The 19230-nt window shown below is 45.3% G+C and overlaps 1 protein-coding gene across 1 annotated transcript in view; it reads right to left on the reverse strand.

The window, feature by feature from the left end:
- Positions 1 to 2922: 2922 nt before the first annotated feature.
- Positions 2923 to 19230, reverse strand: part of fam120b (family with sequence similarity 120B) — a 54636-nt gene continuing 38328 nt past the window's right edge. The window contains exons 13-15 of the mRNA XM_056278653.1: positions 8940 to 9117; positions 5293 to 5620; positions 2923 to 5100 (exon numbers count right to left, since the gene is read on the reverse strand). Coding sequence (XP_056134628.1) covers positions 5307 to 5620; positions 8940 to 9117 — 492 coding nt within the window. The 3' untranslated portion in view covers positions 2923 to 5100; positions 5293 to 5306. The remainder of the gene's footprint in view (positions 5101 to 5292; positions 5621 to 8939; positions 9118 to 19230) is intronic.

A 19230-nucleotide genomic window follows, 5' to 3' on the forward strand; every position in this document is an offset into this window, starting at 1 on the left:
AAGGGACTACTGTGTATTTCTATGCTTGAATTCACGGTGTTTCATGTCTTCTGTTACCATGAAACTAATCCAGGACACAAAGTAAACTCTCAATTAAGTCAGAAAACAAGAAAAAGACAACACCAGTGGCGAGGTTATCGCATGACAAGAGTGAATCTCTTGGCACTTGTTAACTAGTTACAGCATATGGTAACCACTATGTAATTTTGACTATAATTTTCTGTGACAGCTAGTTGGCACTTTGCTCATATTTAACGAGGGGTATAGCAGGGAACTTAACTACATATCCCCTAAGAGCTATAATTAACTGGAGGAGATGCATGTCAGAATTTGCACTATTTCACATAAAACTTGATGCTGTATTTCATATTCATTGCCATGTATTTGTTGAATAATTGACAAATGGTCTCGCACAACTTTGCTGAGTGTAACGGTTTCTGAGAGCTTTAGGCTTGCTCTCCAAGTGATGGATCCAAAAGACCATGATCTCAGGCAGTGTTAAAGAACAATGAAATAAACAATCCAGATGTAAGAGAATTAATCATCATGGTGGAAAAAAAATCAAAGCAAAGTGTAATAATCAAGTATTTACAATATTTATATTTTCATGTGGAGTCAACCACAATCAAGTATTGAATTACTATCTTTGAAAATGTCCTTTTGATCCCTTCAAATTTGGGCCAAAAGCAACAGAAAACAGAAGAATCAGAATCCTTTATTCACCCCCAAGGGGAAATTGGGTAAAACAAGGGGAAAAAAAGAAAGAAAGTAACAAAAATCTCACCCGTTATCATGAGTGCAATCATTTTGTTGGGTCTGTAAAGGGGTAAGCGTTAGTACAATGAACGTCAGACACATATCAAGATCACAATCTACCAAGGCGTTGGCTATCACCTTGTTAAAATGTTGAGGAGGTTTGAGGGCTACAAATGGCTCAGGTGGGATCTTGACACTGCCGCTGCCAGAGGACACCACCAACAGACAATTAAATGGGTCAAATTTGTCCAGACATCGCAAGATTGGTTTAGTATATAGATAACCTCAGCGGAACATGCTGAGGGGTGAAGGGGGTCGGTGGGGTGACACGGCCCTCGAACAATTAGAGACAAGAGACCAAGAATGCGAGACAATATAGGCAAGCATCTCAAATGGCTACTTCAAGAGAGCAAAAGGGCCTCGGCAAACTCCCAGCATGAGGCTTCGAAAGAGGGTTGGCTTGTCTGTTTGTCTCCCTACTGTTAGAGGGACCACACCCAGATCTCCACCACACACACACACACACACACACAGAGAGAGAGAGAGAGGAAGCTGATCTGTCAGCCAGCCAACTAGGGTTTCCTGTGGTTGAGGGAGACAACCAACCTTCAGCCCCAAACACGTTTGTCCTTTTTTCTTATATCCTCTCTTTTCCCTCCACTTTATTCTCTCCTTATTCCCTCCCCTCCTTCGCCCTTGGTCTTTTCTCTTTCCTTTTGCATCTCCATTTACAATTGTTCTCCTCACCCACTCCTAACTTGCCCTTTCATTTGCCAGTCTTCTCTCATGCCCCCTTGTCCTCTGCGTCTCCTCACCTCTATATTCTCCTCTCGCCACTTTTCAGATCCTGTTTGTCTCTTTTCCTGCCCTTCACCTGCTCCCTCCATCTGTCAAAATGCAGTGAGTTTTCTCTTCTTATCCAGCCCCCCCCCCCACATCCACCCTCTCTTCCCCTCCTTCTGTCAACCTCTCTAATCTGTGTCTTCCTTCTCGCCTCAGAAAGGGTATCCCTCCTTTTGTTATTGTTACGATCCAGAGAGGGTGACTGTACTCAAGTCATGTGTGGATGTTCTTGTACGTGTGTGTGTGCATGTGTTTATGTAGGTGTTTGTGTATATTGAATGCTCCACCCATGTCCCCCTCCTCTCATACCCACCCAAACCCTTTCCACTCACCACAACTACTCCAAACTCTCTCACACTCTCTCACATGCACGCACGCACACACACACAACCACACACAGAGACACACACACAGAGACACACACACAGAGACACACACACAGAGACACACACACACACACACACACACACACACACACACACCCATATCCCCCTAGCTAAATCAAAACCTCTCTTAAGCTCAGCTGCCCTGGATAAAAACGAAATCCAAGATAGGCAGTGTGGTCATATCCAGTCAGAAAAGTCGATATATTTATCATCAAGCCCCTTTGGTTTGATTTAAATTTAGCATCTAAAATTGTTATACAAAACACATTGTAGCCTGTGACGAATCTATCAAAGGTAAGTAATGAGACTTTCCCCTCTCACTAGACATGTGTCAAATGTTTAATGACCTAGGGCCATTGCATTAGAGAGTGCAGAATAAACTAAAAATAAACAACGGGTAAATTTAACAGCATTTTCCACTTCCTCTAAGCTGTTTTTGGAGATGTGAGGTTTCTGCTGAACACAGCTGACACATTAAGAAAATGTAAATAGGTATGCTTAGCTTTCCTTACAAGATATCTGTTGGATACCCGTTACAAGATAAATAGATCTCTTGCAATGTTATTTGAATTCAAAATGTTTCTTGCTGCTACTGGATTTGACCATGTCTGTTTGCTTTCCATTTTAGTGTTGTCAACCAAAACAAAATTCCAATAGGCATACTTCATAGTTTTTCATTACGGGACCTGAAAAGTCATTGATGTGTTCAATAAGTGTCAAGACCACAGGGGCAGCGCAACCTGCTTGCATCCAAACTCAGACCCAAATCCAGTGCTCTCATAAATGACACAAAAACACACTATTTAGTTTGAAAATTATAAAGAGGCTAATAGAAGTTGTTAGTTTAGAGATGTAAGGTGACAATAAAGAAAAGTTTTGGTTTTTGTTCAGACTACAATCCTTGGGCCACTTTTATTCAACCTTTACATGCTCCTGTTAGGTCAAGTTATGCAAAATGACATAATTGCTTATTGCATTTGCACAGATGATACTCAGATTTATACAGCTCTTTCACCTAGTGATTACGGCCCAATATATTTGTTACGCAGCTGCTTTGAACAAATCAATAACTATATGTGCCAAAACTTCCTCCAATTAAATAGAAAAAAACTTAAACCAGTATTTCTGGTCATAGGAAAGAGAGGCTAAAAGTTAGCGCTCATCTTGAATGCCTGTAAATGAAGACTACAAGTCAAGCCAGAAGTCTTGGTATATTTAGACTCAGAACTAAAATTTGATGGAAACAGTAAATAAGTCAGCATGTTATCATCTTTAAAACATAGCAAGAATTAGAGGATTTAGGTCAAAAACTGGAAAAACTTCTCCATGCCTTTGTTTCCAGTAGATTAGATTACTGTAATGGTCTTTTTTTTCGGTTCCTCCAAAAAAGGTATAAAACAACTACAACTTACACAGACCGCAACCACAAGAGAATGAGAATGAGAACTGGAATACTTTATTCATCCCCCAGGGGAAATTGGGTTCTTTGTCATACAGTCATAACTGCACAAAAAAAAAAAATTACGCTGATAAGTCCAGTAGTTTGTGAGATTAGCCATGGAAAGACATGCATGTGTGCGCACACACATGCACGCACGACCAAACACATAATCCCCTCCAGGCTACCGGCTGATGGAGATAATCAGAATTTGTCACCCACACCAAAAGCCAATTGGTCTAGAAGCTAATACCCATAAACTCACAATGACCATCTTGACAGGCAAACAATGTTTTAACTATCATCCTTACTGCAATTCTGAGAACAGCATGATCAAGCATTTTCCATACATTCTCCTACATGGAATTCACATGGTCACTTAAGTTTCTTACTTCCATTTATGTGACTTGAGATTTCCACTCCTCTCACTCTGATATTGGACTTTTGACTGAACATGTTGAATTTGGGTTCTAGGGCTTTGGCCGTTATTTGCCATGCTAAAATGTACTAATGGGTGTTAATGTCAAGAGTTAATGATGATGCTAAATACATCTTGAAGGATGTTCAAAACAAGCCAATGACAAAGCTTCTGCAATGATGTGTATGCTGAATGATACTGACTGTAAAAACACTAAAACCCACAATCATTTCTGGAAAAGACAGATAACATTGGAAAAACTGATTGAGAACATGTTAATTGATGAAACCCTGATCGGTTTTTAGGAACAATAGTCCATGACTTTTAGTCACCAGTCAAGATAGGCTGAAATAAATCCATTTTACTCATTTATAAAGGTCTATTATTTCATGAAAGGAACAGAAAAATTAACACATTTCTTTATGATTATTTACATTAACATGTGACGTCGTGTAATGGATACAAATACTGCATGATCTTCTGATATAGGATCATGCATATCCTGCTTTAGTTGACAACCGATACCAAAGTCAGAAGCACTTTCAGCTGAACCCAGTAGCAACTGAGATTACTCTGTCATTGTATACACTATGTCTTGAAGAGCCTCTTTCTCAAAAGATAACAGAAAAAAAGTAGATTTAAGGATTAAACTTTAAGCCACTACTCAGCATGTCATGTTTGAAGCAGCCTGCATCTGTGTTTATTTGGTGAATCCTGCTTTGTATCAACCATTTTCTCTCTTTCATCAAGAAGCAGTAAGCTGGCCTACAGGTAGCAAGGGTGTCTAATAACTGACAGGTTTGATCCTTGCCACAAATAGTATTCCAGCTGTGAATGTGTAAATATATGGGCAGGTAGTTGTATTACATCTTCAGTAACCAAAGAAACTGATAACCTGTAAGACCTGCTACACTGAAGGTAACTTATTTTATGGGGATATATGTGTGCATATATGAGTAATGCACAGAGAGAGACTTGGCTTCCCTTGTATAAAGCAATCTTAATCTCTCCATTCGGCCTCATGTTATTCCCCATCTGTGTTCCCACTCCATCCTTTAGACAAACAGTCCTGTTGGGTGATTCACTAAATCAGTTTGTTCAGGGTAAATTGACCCCTCTCTCCTTTCATCATGTCTTCATCCAGCCTCACGTTTCTTTCCACTCCCCACAATCCCTCCCCTCCTTTCATCTTCTCAATTCCTCTCCCCTCCTTATTCTTCTCCACTCACCCAGTTCCTGGGGCAGGAGGCTTGGACCACCTGGAGAAGAGAACAGATGATAGGAGGCGACAAGAAGAGCAGAAACACATGCAAAACAAAGCTTATCATTACAAACTGAGCAAATAAGAACTGCCCAAAACCAATAAAGTTTTAAATACTGGTACACTGACATATCGTATTTGTGGCTACTGACAACTCACTGGTAAAGTTTCACAGTCATGCTGGTATTACCAAGGAGCAAGCTGCTATCTCCTTCTGGTAGGGTGTCTAGTTCGACCTCTGGTCTGTGCTGGAAGAGGACTCATGTTCAATAACCTTCCATCGCTGTAGTCAGGATAAAACTGGGGATGAAAAGCAAGCTGCTGAGGGGCCCCTGACTGGTTATCTCCTCCTCTCTCTCCTCCTCTTTGACCTCTTTTCTCCATTAATTCCTCTCTATTTTGGAATCTACTTTGCGCTCCTCTCATCCCCTCTCTCATCCCCCATTCAACTCTGGGTTGATATTTTCCTCTCCTCTCTTCCTTCCTCCTCCATTCATCACTGCCACCTGCAAGATTTCCTGAAAAAAGAGACATAAACCTATGTTGAGGTTGATAAACACAGTGTACAAAACAGTAGGAACAGTATCCCAGACCAACATTTAGTGGGAGAGAGGGAGTTTCATGAGACCTCTTCAGTCTCAGCTGAGGGCAGGTATCGCCACCCTTATAAACAGTACAGCGGCATACTGACCAAAACCAGCGATCGGTTTCATATGCAAATTGCTGTGACCATTAAACAGAGTTATGATGTCCATGTGTACTATTCCCATAGGAATGGGGAATAGCTGCTATCACAGCATTGTAAAATGGCAACAGATGTACTCTTAGTTAAGTTAGTTTCATATGCACGTAGGCGAGGGCGGGCCTAAGGGGGGGGGCATAAGAGTATATCTGTTGCCACCTTACAATGCTGTGATTGCAAACGTTCCCAAATCCTTTGTGAATAGTACACATGGCCATTGAAAATCTAGTTAACGGTCATTGGTCATGGCAATTTGCATATGAAACCGATCGTTTTCGGTCATTATGCAACTGAATCGTTTATAAAGGTGGGAATACCTGCAGTCAGTTTAGAGTGAAAAGGTCACTTATATGAGTGATGAAATGTTTCTCTCAATAAACGTTGTGTTCAGATGAACTGATTCAACTTTCTTTGAGTTTCTTACCTGAGTTATTGAGCATACATAAAGACATTCTCGGGCTGTGTTTGGCACTGAAAGCAAGCTTTAGCTTTTAAAAAAAGTTCAGGCCACCATCATACCAACTCACCGCTTTTAAGGGAGGCAGAGCAAAGCAAATAAATTCAAGTCATGCACAAGAGAGTCATGATGGGCCAATCACTTAACCAGCTATTGTTGTGCTATTGCTGTCTATTCCACTGATAAGTATTTTGAACCATTAGTGTGTCCTTCACAATACACCTTTGAACAAGTTCAGCGTCATTATGGATGTACAAAGCCCTTTTAAAATAACACTAAACACTCACACAAATCTGGAAAAATAAGGTTGTTCACTCTCTTTTTACAGATTGAACATTTTCATCTAAGTGCAGCAATTTGATGTGCTTATGAAGTGTAATTGTGAGGGTACGCTGGCCGTAGGATATTTGCTGAGGAGACTAAACATCAGAGCTGCTTCCAAACATAAACCAAACTGGGCCCTCAACGATACCACATAGCGCCACTGCTACTCTCACGCACACACTCGCTCGCTCTCCCCCCCCCACACACACACACATACACACACAAGCATACACACTCACGTGCACACATACACACATGCTCAATTTCCCCAAACTCTGTAGTAATGATTGGTGTCTGAGTCTGGCAAAAATGAGACATTGAGGTATAAAGTGTGTATCATGTTCCATCTATAAACCCAGAAACATCCTCATGAGACCCGCAGAAGTTGACTTGGACAGAAAGCAGACAGTCCAGCACAAGTCAGGGTCTCTTCGCCAAGATGGCACACAGTCTAGAAATGGTAGCACAGAACGTGAAAGTCACTGGGTCCGCAGAACTGTGCACTGATCAAATAACAACAATCAGTTCAAGGTTTCACAACCTACTGCTAACTGTTTTTCATTTAGTTTTCTATCAGCGACCTTTGATCCACAGCGAGACTGCAGAATTTAGTTTCTAACAAGGAAATACCATCACAGGGAGCCAATCTCCCAGCTAAAATAGCCTGAAAGCTAAAAGAATTACAGCACATGCAAGCTTTCCTGTGGCCTTTTACTCCACTAACTCATGTAAGAGAGGTGCTTATGAGAAGATGAGTTGATATGTGAGTGTATTTGTAGAGGTAGATATTTGTATGAGATGTTGGCAAGCATGGAGCTTGTTGGTTTGAGAAGCAGGATGGTGATCAAATGCTCATTGGTTCAGCTTTATGTATAAGTGAGGAAATATTCAGCTGGGTAAATCAGGAAAGGGATATGGGTAATGCTTTCCCCATCCTTGAGTCATCAATCATCCTCTATCTGCCTTTGTTTGTTCCTTGTTTCTTTCATTCAATCTGTTTCTTTTAAAGACAATAATGATATGATGGAAAAAATAAGTATAACAGATATAATTAAAAAAAAAACAGAGAAAAGAGGGAGATCGAAAAATAATGGCAGAGAACAGAAGACCCAGAGGGAGTAAGATAGGAAGAGAGACAGTGAGAAAGAGAGACAGAGACAGAAAGAAGTCTGTAATCAGTCAGTCTTGTTGTGTGTCTTAAAATAGAGCTCTCCCAGCCTATAAACAGAAACCTACTATTACTACTGCACTGACAAAGCATGTCTAGGAGCCAAATGTGTGTGCACGCGCATGGTGGTATGTGTGTGGCCACAACACACATGGAGCTCATTATAGTGCGGCCCTCTGGGTAATGTGGTTCTTTGAGGGGCACCAAAGAACTACAACCACATATTCTACAACTGTCAGGTTAAAATGCTAAAAACCATTTTGCTTCAGGGTTTTCATCAGTTTTTTTCTTTTTTATATGGAGACAGTAATTAGATATTACATGAGAGTTAAGTTTCAAACCCACAATGCAGTTATCGATACCAGCGCCAGATATCTCAAGGGATTTTCAGCCACTGTGAACACTGGAGGCCTTTTTACTTCTCCATGAGTTTTGGGCTGCATTGCTTAGCAAACTAAAAGGAAAAAAACTGAATTACTTGAGCCTTAAAAAACACTACAACATCATTTATTGAGAGAAATGTTTCATCACTCATCTAAATACTTCTTCAGTCTCAGCTGACTGCAGGTATCCCCACCGTTGAGACTGAAGCGTCACTTAAATGAGTGATGAAACGTTTCTCTCAATAAACATTGTGTCCAGATGAACTGATTCAACTTTCTGTAATTTCCTTACTTGAATTATTGAGCATGCATTAAGACATTACAACATCATGACTTCTTTGGCAAGGATGTTCCATTTAAGAAATTATGTTCATGATTAAAATGAAAATACTTGAAAATAGGAATAACATTGATTGCAATACGGAATCTTGCTTATTCTTAAATATTTTCTAAAACCTATAAGCCATTTCTTCTTACTTCAAAGAAATTTTAGTCCCTTATTTGTTGTAACTTCTGTATGGACAAAACTTTTTTCAGTTGCACATTCAAGAGCTTTGGTGATGTTTCAAATATGAACTGATGCCAGTAGGCCATCCCAAAATGACAGACATACTAACTTACATACACAGGTTTTGTACAGTTGTACATACAGAAACAGGAATACAGTTAAGCAAAACCAGACAATTTTCATCATTAAAATCTGTCTTGGGCAGAAGGTGGCAAAGAAAATTGGCACAGATATCAGTTAATCAAATTCGCTCACCTGCATGAGCATAACCAACCCGACGTCCATCTCCATGTGTAGGCCCTTCTGTGGCTTTAGGAGACAATTCATATGTGCTGATTCTGGGTCTGGGTTTGGACAGCAGGGCTCTGTCTCTCTTCTTACAAACGTCTAGGACCTTCTCCCTCAGGCAGAGGAAAAGAGACAGACAGGAGGCCTAGAGAAGGAGATGGATAGATGATTACCTCATACATACTTACACTTCATACATTCAATCAATCACATGCATGTGTGCACGGGCCACCCTCATCTCTATTACAACCATACTAGATAGAGTATGGTTGTAATAAGGTGCCTTCAGAAAGTTCATTACCCCAATCCACTTCCCAAACTATTTATAACACATTCATGAAGCAAAAACATTTCTTTATTCAAGAATATTTGATTTTCAAAAATGAAAGCCCTACATTTCTCATGTACAAAAGTTTTCAGAATGTGTCAGTACTTTGTAAATGTCCTTATGCATGCTCAATAATCCACGTAAGGAAATCACAGAAAGTTGTATCAGTTCATCTGGACACAACATTTATTGAGAGAGAAACATTTCATCACTCATCTAAGTGACCTCAACTGTCTGCAGGTATCCCCACCCTTATAAACAATACAGTGGCATAACGACTGAAAACAATGATCAGTTTCATATGCAAATTGCCATGACCATTAATTAGAGATTCAATGGCAATGTGTACTATTCACAGAGGATTGGGGAATAGTAGTTGCAATCATAGTATTGTAAGATGGCGAGAGATGTACTTTTAGTCCCCCCCCCCCCAGTTAAGGGATGGTCGTTCCCTCTTCACAGAGATGGCCTCTTTGACTCCCCGTTCAAACCAGCGTTCCTCCCTATCAAGGATGTGCACATCCTCATCATTGAAGGAGTGGCCACTGGCCTGTAGATGGGTGTAGACTGCGGAGTCCTGGCCTGACGTGTTAGCTCTTCTGTGTTGTGCCATTCTCTTGGCCAGCGTCTGTTTGGTTTCCTCGATGTACAAGTCTTTGGCAGCAAATACAGCTGTATGTCTCTGGACATGTCTCTATAAGCATTGCACAGTTAAATGTTGTAACTGTTGCCATCCCTCAATGTGAAGTTATTCCAACTCTGCCAAATTAGATGGAGAGTGTTGGTGGACAGCAATTTTCAGGTCATACCACAGATGATTTATTTCTCCTGCAATTTCAGGGTTATTTCAGCAATTTCAGGGATTCCACCATTTTTAGAAACTCATTTTCCAGGACCTTTCAAAGACATTTTCCATGACTTTTGCTTGGGAGATACATGATAGCTGTTTCTCATGCAAGGTCATATTATTCAGTATCAGTGGAAGCCTAAGAACGGTCTCTAGATGGACTGTGTAAATTTTAGCTGGTCACTGAACATCCAGCCAAAACGTCAAACACTGATGTGCAATCTCACCAACTAAAAATTCAGCTAAAAATATGCCATCATTTTATAACTTAACTTTGCAATCAAAGAAAGACAGTTGAATTAGTTCATCATCTCATCTAAGTGACCTCTTCAGAGACCGAAGAGGTCACTTAGATGAGTGATGAAACATTTCTCTCAATAAAAGTGTCCAGGTGAACTGATTCAATTTTCTTTCTTTGGTTTTCTTACCTTTATAATAATCTTTCTGGATTATTGAGCATGCATAAAGACATTAACTTTGCAATCTTCCATGACTGATAAATGTTTCCAAGACATTTGATCAGTTTTATCATTTGCAAGGTGTTTTCCATGACTAGAAAACTAGTCTATAAATTTCCAGGATGTGTGGGAACCCTGCATATTATTATATTTATCCAAAGTAGTCTATCACATTAGTTGTCATCAGCACAAATGCCCCACAAATTGGGTGTGAGATGGAAGAGAAGGAAGAATTCTGGAGTGAGTTAGATGAAGTGGTGGAGAGGGTACCGCAAGGGAAGAGAGTGGTGTTTGAAGTGGACTGCAATAGGAATATTGGTGAAGGGAACAGAGGTGATGGGCAGGTATGGTGTCAAGGAGAGAAATGTGGAAGGACAGATGATGGTGGATTTTGCAAAAAGGATGGAAATGGCTGTGGTGAATACATATTTCAAGAAGAGGGAAACAACACAGGGTGACATATAAAAGTGGAGGAAAGTGCACACAGGTGGACTATATCTTACACAGAAGGCGTGATCTGAAAGGGATTGGAGACTGCAAGGTGGTGATAGGGGAGAACGTAGCTAGGCAGCATTGGGTGGTGGTATGTAGGATGACTGTGGTGACCAAGAAGAGGAAGAGAGTGAAGGGAGAGCCAAGGATCAAATGGTGAAAGTTGAAGAAGGAAGACTGTTGTTTGGAGTTCAGCGAGGAGTTAAAACAGACACTAGGTGGTAGTGAAGAGTTGCCAGATGGCTGGGCAACCACTGCCAAAATATTGAGGGAGACAGCTAGGATGGTACTTGGTGTGTCATCAGGACAAGGGAAGGAAGACAAGAAGACTTGGTGGTGGAATGAGGAAGTACAGCAGAAGTATACAGATGAAGAGGTTGGCAAAGAAAAAGTGGGATAGTCAGAGAGATGAAGAAAGTAGACAGGAGTACAAGGAGATGCAGCGTAGAACGAGAACAGATGTGGCAAAGGCAAAGGAAAGGGCGTATGGTGAGTTGTATGAGAGGTTAGACACTAAAGAAGGAGAAAAGGATGTGTACTGATTGGCTAGACAGAGAGACCAAGCTGGGAAGCATGTGCAGCAGGTAAGGGCGATGAAGGATAGAGATAGAAATGTGCTAACAAGGGAGAAGGGTATGTTGAGAAGGTGGAAGGAGTAGTTTGAGGGGCTGATGAATGAAGAAAATGGGAGAGAAGGTTGGATGATGTGGGGATAGTGAACCAGAAAGTGTGGTGGATTAGCAAGGAGGAAGTGAGGGCAGCTATGAAGAGGATGAAGAGTAGAAAGGCAGTTGGTCCAGTTGACATATCTGTGGAGGCATGAAGGTGTTTAGGAGAGATGGCAGTGGAGTTTTTAATTGGATTGTTTAACACAATCTTGGAAAGTGAGAGGATGTCAGAGGAGTGGAGAAGAAGTATACTGGTACTGATTTTCAAAAATAAGGGCAATGTGCAGAACTGTAACAACTACAGAGGTATAAAGTTGATCAGCCACAGCATGAAGATATGGGAAAGAGTAATAGAAGCTAGGTTAAGAGGAGAGGTGACGATTAGCGAGCAGCAGTATGGCTTCATGCCATGAAAGAGCACTACAGGTGCGATGTTTGCCTTGAGAATGTTGATTGAGAAGTATGGAGAAGGCCAAAAGGAGTTACATTGTGTCTTTGTGGATTTAGAGAAAGCATACGACAGTGCATTGAGAGGAGGTGTAGTATTGTATGAGGAAGCCGGGAGTTGCAGAGAAGTACACAGGACTGGTGCAGGATATGTATAAAGGAAGTGTGACAGTGGTGAGGTGTGTGGTTGGAATGACAGATGGGTTCATGGTGGAGGTGGGATCAAGGATCAGCTCTGAGCCCTCTCTTGTTTGCAATGGTGATGGACAGGTTGACAGATGAGGTCAGGCAGGACTCTCTGTGGACTATGATGTTTGCGGATGACATTGTGATCTGTAGTGAGAGTAGGGTGCAGGTTGAGGAGAGCCTGGAGAGGTGGAGGTATGCACTGAAGAGAAGAGGAATCAAAGTCAGTAGGAGCAAGACGGAATACATGTGCATGAATAAGAGGGAGGACAGTGGAATGGTGAGGATGCAAGGAGTAAATGGTAAATGGACTGCATTTATATAGTGATTTTCTAGTCTACCGACCACTCAAAGCGCTTTACAATGCGTGCCTCACATTCATCCATTCACGCACATTCATACACTGATGGTGGAGGCTGCCATGCAAGGCACCAACCTGCTCATCAGGAACAGTTAGGGGTTCAGTGTCTTGCTCAAGGACACTTCGACATGCTCTCTGGAAGAGCTGGGGATTGAACCAGCAACCTTCCAATTACTAGACGACCCACTCTACCTCCTGAGCTATGCCACCCCTAGGAGTAGAGGTGATGAAGCCGTATGAGTTTAAATACTTGGGGTCAACTGTCCAAAGTAATGGGAAGTGCGGAAGAGAGGTGAAGAAGAGAGTGCAGGCAGGGTGAAGTGGGTGGAGAAGAGTGTCAGGAGTGATTTGCGACAGAAGGGTACCAGCAAGAGTTAAAGGGAAGGTTTACAAGATGGTTGTGAGACCAGCTATGCCATATGGTTTGGAGACAGTGGCACTGAGGAAAAGACAGGAGGCAGAGCTGGATGTGGCAGAGTTGAAGATGCTAAGATTTTGATTGGGAGTGACGAAGAAGGACAGGATTAGGAACGAGTATATTAGAGGGACAGCTCAGGTTGAACGGTTTTGAGACAAAGCAAGAGAGGCAAGATTGAGATGGCTTGGACATGTGTGGAGGAAAAATGCTGGGTATACTGGGAGAAGGATGCTGAATATGGAGCTGCCAGGGAAGAGGAAAAGAGGGAGGCCAAGGAGGAGGTTTATGGATGTGGGGAGAGAGGACATGCAGGTGGCTGGTGTGACAGAGGAAGATGCAGAGGCCAGAAAGAGATGGAAACGGATGATCCGCTGTGGCAACTCCTAACGGGAGCAGCCGAAAGTAGTAGCAGAGTCTATCACATTAGTTTTCTTTTTTAAAAAAGTATCTAATTTCATTTTCGGAACTAAATTATCAAACACCTAACTCACCTCTGAAACTGAACAGTGCTGTACTGTGAGTGCTGTACATTTTTTTCAGGTATTAATTATGCAATGCCCTAATTTGGAACCTCATTGGTGAGGCAAGCAAGTAACCAGCCAGTTTTGCCACAAATCAAGAACTGAACTTTGCCTCCATCAGGAGGCAGTTGGGAGAGAAGTGAGCTGAGCACACCACATTGTGCTGGTGAACTTCTGCTTGGTGGTCACCATATTTCAACAACTTCTTCTGGCTCCCCTTGTCCTGTGGAAGGTCATGCAAAATTGTATTGGCTGGCAAAGAATCTGGGATCAATTCTGACTGAGTTGTTTAAGGAAATGGGAAGTAGCACCGACCATGAGTTCCCATCACATAAATATCATGTCTCAAACAATGCCTCATGGGAAACCCCTGTTTTGTAAAATATACAACCTTTTGGGCTTTGGCTGGGCCATTCCAGAGTATAAACTTCTTAAGCCATTCCCTTGTAGTTTTTGCTGTGTGATTTAGGTCACTGTTATATTTAAACATTAATCTTCATCCTAAACGCAGATCTCTTTCTGACTGAAAGTTTCCTCTCAAGGATCTCATCAGACCACAAAATCTTCTCCCAGGGGGTCTTTTGTTGGCTTTTCTCAGAAGTGGCTTCACACTTCTCTAGCCACACTCCCAAAGAGGCCAAATCTGTGAAGTGTTGAAGAGATTGTTGATCGCTGTACATTTTCTCCCCATTTCATCCAACGAGCTCTGCAACATTGTGGGATCCTTCACATCCACTTCAAACTGAATTTGATCCGCTTCCATCAGGGAGGTGCTGTAGAGGCCCCAGATACACCAAGAACTTATATATAGAAAGGTCCTTTGTACCTTATTCCATCATTTATCGAGTCCTTCGTAACTGATTTTTTTTATTATATATAATTGACTGAATTCTTGTATGTGGCTGCCAAATATGCTGCTAATTGTGTGTCTATTTATTTTGTAGTATTCTATTATCTGTCTGCTTACTTATCGTATTGTATTTTTATACTGTTATACGTATCTGATTACACTACGATTTGCCAAAGGCAAATTTCCACTTATGTGGATAATAAAGGAAAGAAATTAATACATTTTATATTTGAAAAAAAAAAAATCCATCCATCCATTATCTTAACCGCTTATCCTGCTCTCAGGGTCGCAGGGATGCTGGAGCCTACTCCAGCAGTCATTGGGCAGCAGGCAGGGAGACACCCTGGACAGGCCGCCAGGCCATCACAGGGCCGATATATATATATATATATATTGTGGAGTTAGAAAACAACGAGACAGGAGACGTGAGAGTAGACGTAGTCGAGGTAGTTTACTAGCTCCAACTTTGCATGTCATACATTCGACAACGACACTGAACTGTGTACCGGAAGCGGAAGTGCATTATCTGACCCCTCGCCTCTTCCCTTAAAGGTACACCGTCCTCTTAGGTGAATGTCTCTAGTTATATAGATGTGGGTCACCACACAGGCCCCCCCAGAATTCACCTACACAAAACAATGCAAAACAGCAAAAGCGCAAGTCATGAACATAAAAATAGACTCTACAACAGAACAGTCAATGACATAGTGCAAAGTCACGGGGAAAACAGGTGACGAGTCGGGGGGCGGACCCTGCGGCCATAACGGCTGCGCTTCACAGGAGGGGAAACAGATGGGGCCGAAACCTGAGCCATAGGCGGGGCCGAAGCAGGAACAGAGGCAGGTGCCGGGACCGACCTAGGAGGGTGTCCCCGCCGCGGTGGTACGGCCAATTGTATTGGCTCCCCAATGTCCAAGTGAGCGGGCTTGAGACGGTCTATAGCGACCTGCTCCGGCCTGCCCCCCATGTCCAGCACAAAGTTCTTATCCCCCGCCTCCAGGACGCGGAAGGGCCCGTCGTATGGGGGCTGCAGCGGGGAGCGATGGCTGTCGTGCCTAATGAAGACATACCTCGCCGATGGCAGATCCTTGGGGACGTAGGACCGGGGGAGGCAGTGTTGAGACATCGGAACGGGAGCGAAGGCACCGGCAGCACTCCGGGACGCACTGAGGTGAGAGGCAGCCGACCAGGGAGCAATAGCATCCGGAAGAAACTCCCCCGGAACCCGCAGGGGCTGGCCATACACCAGCTCAGCGGAGGAGGTCTGGAGGTCTTCCTTCGGGGCCGAACGCAGGCCGAGCATGACCCACGGGAGCCGGTCCATCCAGTCGCAGCCAGTGAGGCTTGCCCGCAGAGCGGCTTTCATGTCCCGATGGAACCGCTCATAAAGTCCGTTGCTCTGCGGGTTGTACGCCATAGTGCGGTGGATCTTCACCCCCAGGTGCTCATTGACCGCCGTCCAGAGCTTCGAGGTAAACTGGGAGCCCCGGTCGCTCGTGGTCACCAGGCGTGCCGAAACGGGCCACCCAGCAGCCGATGAACGCCCGTGCTACCTCTGCTGCCGTCGTGGAGGACAAGGGAATAGCCTCTGGCCACCTGGTGGCCCTGTCCACAATAGTGAGGAGGAACGTATAACCACGGGAGGGGAGCAGGGGACCCACCAGGTCAACATTGACGTGGTCAAACCGCCTCTCTGGAACCACAAACGGCGCCAAAGGGGCCTTGGTATGGCGGTGCACCTTGGCGCGTTGGCACGCCACACACGAGCCGGCCCAGGCTCTAACATCCTTACGGAGCCCAGGCCAAACGAACTTGACGCTCACCAGCTTGGTCGAGGCCTTCACTCCCGGGTGGGAAAGGCCGTGGACGGTGTCGAAAACTCGGCGCCGCCAGGAAGTAGGCACCAGGGGGCGCGGTTGACCGGTGGAGATGTCACAGAGGAGGGTGGTGTTGGCCACGTCGAACGTCACGTCCTCCAGCCGTAGCGCCGTAGGGTCGACCGGTAGCCTTGAACGGTCGCGTCCTTGGCTTGGTCCGCTGCCATAGCGGCGTAGTCGAGTCCCAAGTGAACGGCGTTAACAACCGCCCGTGAAAGGCAGTCAGCGACGAAGTTATCCTTGCCTGACACGTGTTGTATGTCCGTGGTAAAATCGGAAACCGCCGCGAGATGGCGCTGCTGACGCCCAGACCACAGTTCTGAGGTTTTGGCCATACAGAACGTCAGCGGTTTGTGGTCCACGAAAGCGGTGAATTGTCGGCTCTCCAATAGGAACCTAAAGTGTCTGGTTGCGAGGAAGAGACCCAGTAGTTCCCTATCAAAGGTGCTGTATTTGCGCTCGCTCTCACGGAGTTGTTTACTGAAGAACGCCAACGGCTGCCAGCCCCCCCCCCCCACCCACTGCTCACACACGGCCCCCACGGCGTAGTCGGAGGCATCCGTTGTAAGGGCTATGGGGGCGGCAGGCGACGGGTGAGCTAGCAGCGCAGCGTTGGCCAGCGTGGTCTTGGCGGCCACAAAAGCCTCGTCCATCCCCGAAGACCAGTCCAGCTCGTCCTTAGACTTCTTACCCCGCAGGGCCTCATACAGGGGACGCATGATGTGGGCGGCACGGGGCAGGAAACGGTTATAAAAGTTCACCATGCCCAGGAATTCCTGCAGCGACTGTACAGTGCGGGGGCGGGGGAACATGGTGACAGCCTCAACCCTGGCAGGGAGGGGAACGGCCCCCTGTGGAGTGATGTGGTGCCCGAGGAAGGTGATGGACGACTCCCCGAACTGACACTTAGCTGGGTTGATGATGAGGCCGTGTTCGCTGAGCCTGTCGAACAGCTGTCTGACGTGCGTCATGTGTTCCTCCGCTGACGCGCTGGCCACGAGGATGTCGTCTAAGTACACAAACAAAAATGGCATGTCGCGGAGCACAGAATCCATAAGGCGCTGAAACGTCTGCGCCGCCCCTTTAAGGCCGAAAGGCATACGTAAAAACTCAAAGAGCCCAAAGGGTGTGATGACAGCCATTTTTGGGACATCCAGTGGGTGGACCGGCACTTGGTGATACCCCCGCACTAAGTCGATTTTGGAATAGATGGCAGCGCCCGCCAGGTGGGTAGAGAAATCTTGTATGTGCGGTATGGGGTACCGGTCGGGGGTTGTGGCATTGTTTAGGCGACGGTAGTCCCCGCACGGGCACCAACCCCCGTCGGCCTTAGTAACCATATGAAGAGGGGAAGCCCACGGGCTGTCAGAGCGGCGGACAATGCCGAGGCGCTCCATAGTCGAAAACTCCTCCCTGGCTATTGCGAGCTTGGCCGAGTCGAGGCGTCGGGCCCGGGCGTAAACTGGGGGGCCCACTGTGGTGATATGATGTTCCACGCCGTGCTTGGCCACCGCCGAGGAGAAGGTGGGTGTGGTGAGCTCGGGGAAATTTGCGAGCAGGCGTTGGTATGGATCCCCGGTGGAGAGTGTGTTAGCGAGGCACAGCGCTCCAGCCCCCCCAAGCGTGCAGGGGTATGACGCAAAAGAGACGGCATCAATCACGCGACAGTTTTTAACATCCACCAGCAGGTTGAAAGCACAGAGGAAATCCGCACCTAGGAGCGGGGTGGATACAGCAGCCATCACAAAGTCCCAGCCGAAACGTCGGCCGCCAAAACACACGTCCACATGTCTGATACCGTACGTCCGAATGGACGTGCCGTTGGCGGCGTCCATCTGGGGGCCGTGACTGTCGGTCATCATGTCCACAGCTTGTGCTGGTAGTATGCTGCGTTGAGCACCAGAGTCAACCAGCAGCCGCCGGCCCGACAAGGAGTCTCTGATGAACAACAGCTTGCAGTCATGGCCGGCGCCCATAGCCGTTAATGAGCGCCGGCCTTGGCGTTTCCCTGAACCCTGTAACTGCAGGGTTTGCGACACTGTTTTGCTTTTGCCCCAAACCTGGCATGGTAATAACAGAGCCTGTCGTCAGGTTGGCAGCGGGCTGTCACCGCAGCCGCGGTGTCCATATAGTCGTACACAGGTGGTGGTGGGCCGGTCTTGTGGGGTAGCAGGGCATGCACAAACTTTTGCCGGTTGGCCAGGAAAACCCTGTCTGCTTCAGCAGCCAGAGAACGGTAGTCCTTGGAGGCAGCGAGAGGAGAACTGGCCAGTGCTGTGCGTACAGGTGCGGGGAGCTGCCTCAGAAAAATGTGTGTGAAAAGAAAGGCCGGATCAGCCGATCCCAGCACAGACAGCATTTTTTCCATTAACTCGGACGGTTTGCCGTCGCCGAGGCCATTCGGGGACAGTAAACGGTCTGCCTTCCCCAGCTCCGACAGTTCAAATATTTTCTGGAGGAATGTCTTTCTAGCATCGTACTTGCCAGCAGCTGGCGGAGCTTCCAACAGTGTCATTGCTCGCACCGTTGTCGATGCGTCTAACGCCACCACTACGTGGAAGTACTGCGTTGCATTCTGCGTTATCCCTCTCAGCTGGAATTGGGCTTCCACATGTTGAAAGCACGGCCGTGGATTATGCTGCCAAAAGTCGGGTAGCTTCACAGTAGCGGTGTAAATGCTAGCGTCAGCAATAGCCATGTTGTTAGCACCGGCGTCGTCGTTGTCAGACATACTCGTATTAGTAGTTCGATCACGTCGGGGTCACCAATGTGGAGTTAGAAAACAACGAGACAGGAGACGTGAGA

The sequence above is a fragment of the Lampris incognitus genome, chromosome 4 (assembly GCF_029633865.1).
Source record: "Lampris incognitus isolate fLamInc1 chromosome 4, fLamInc1.hap2, whole genome shotgun sequence".
In the NCBI taxonomy this organism is placed as follows: domain Eukaryota; kingdom Metazoa; phylum Chordata; class Actinopteri; order Lampriformes; family Lampridae; genus Lampris; species Lampris incognitus.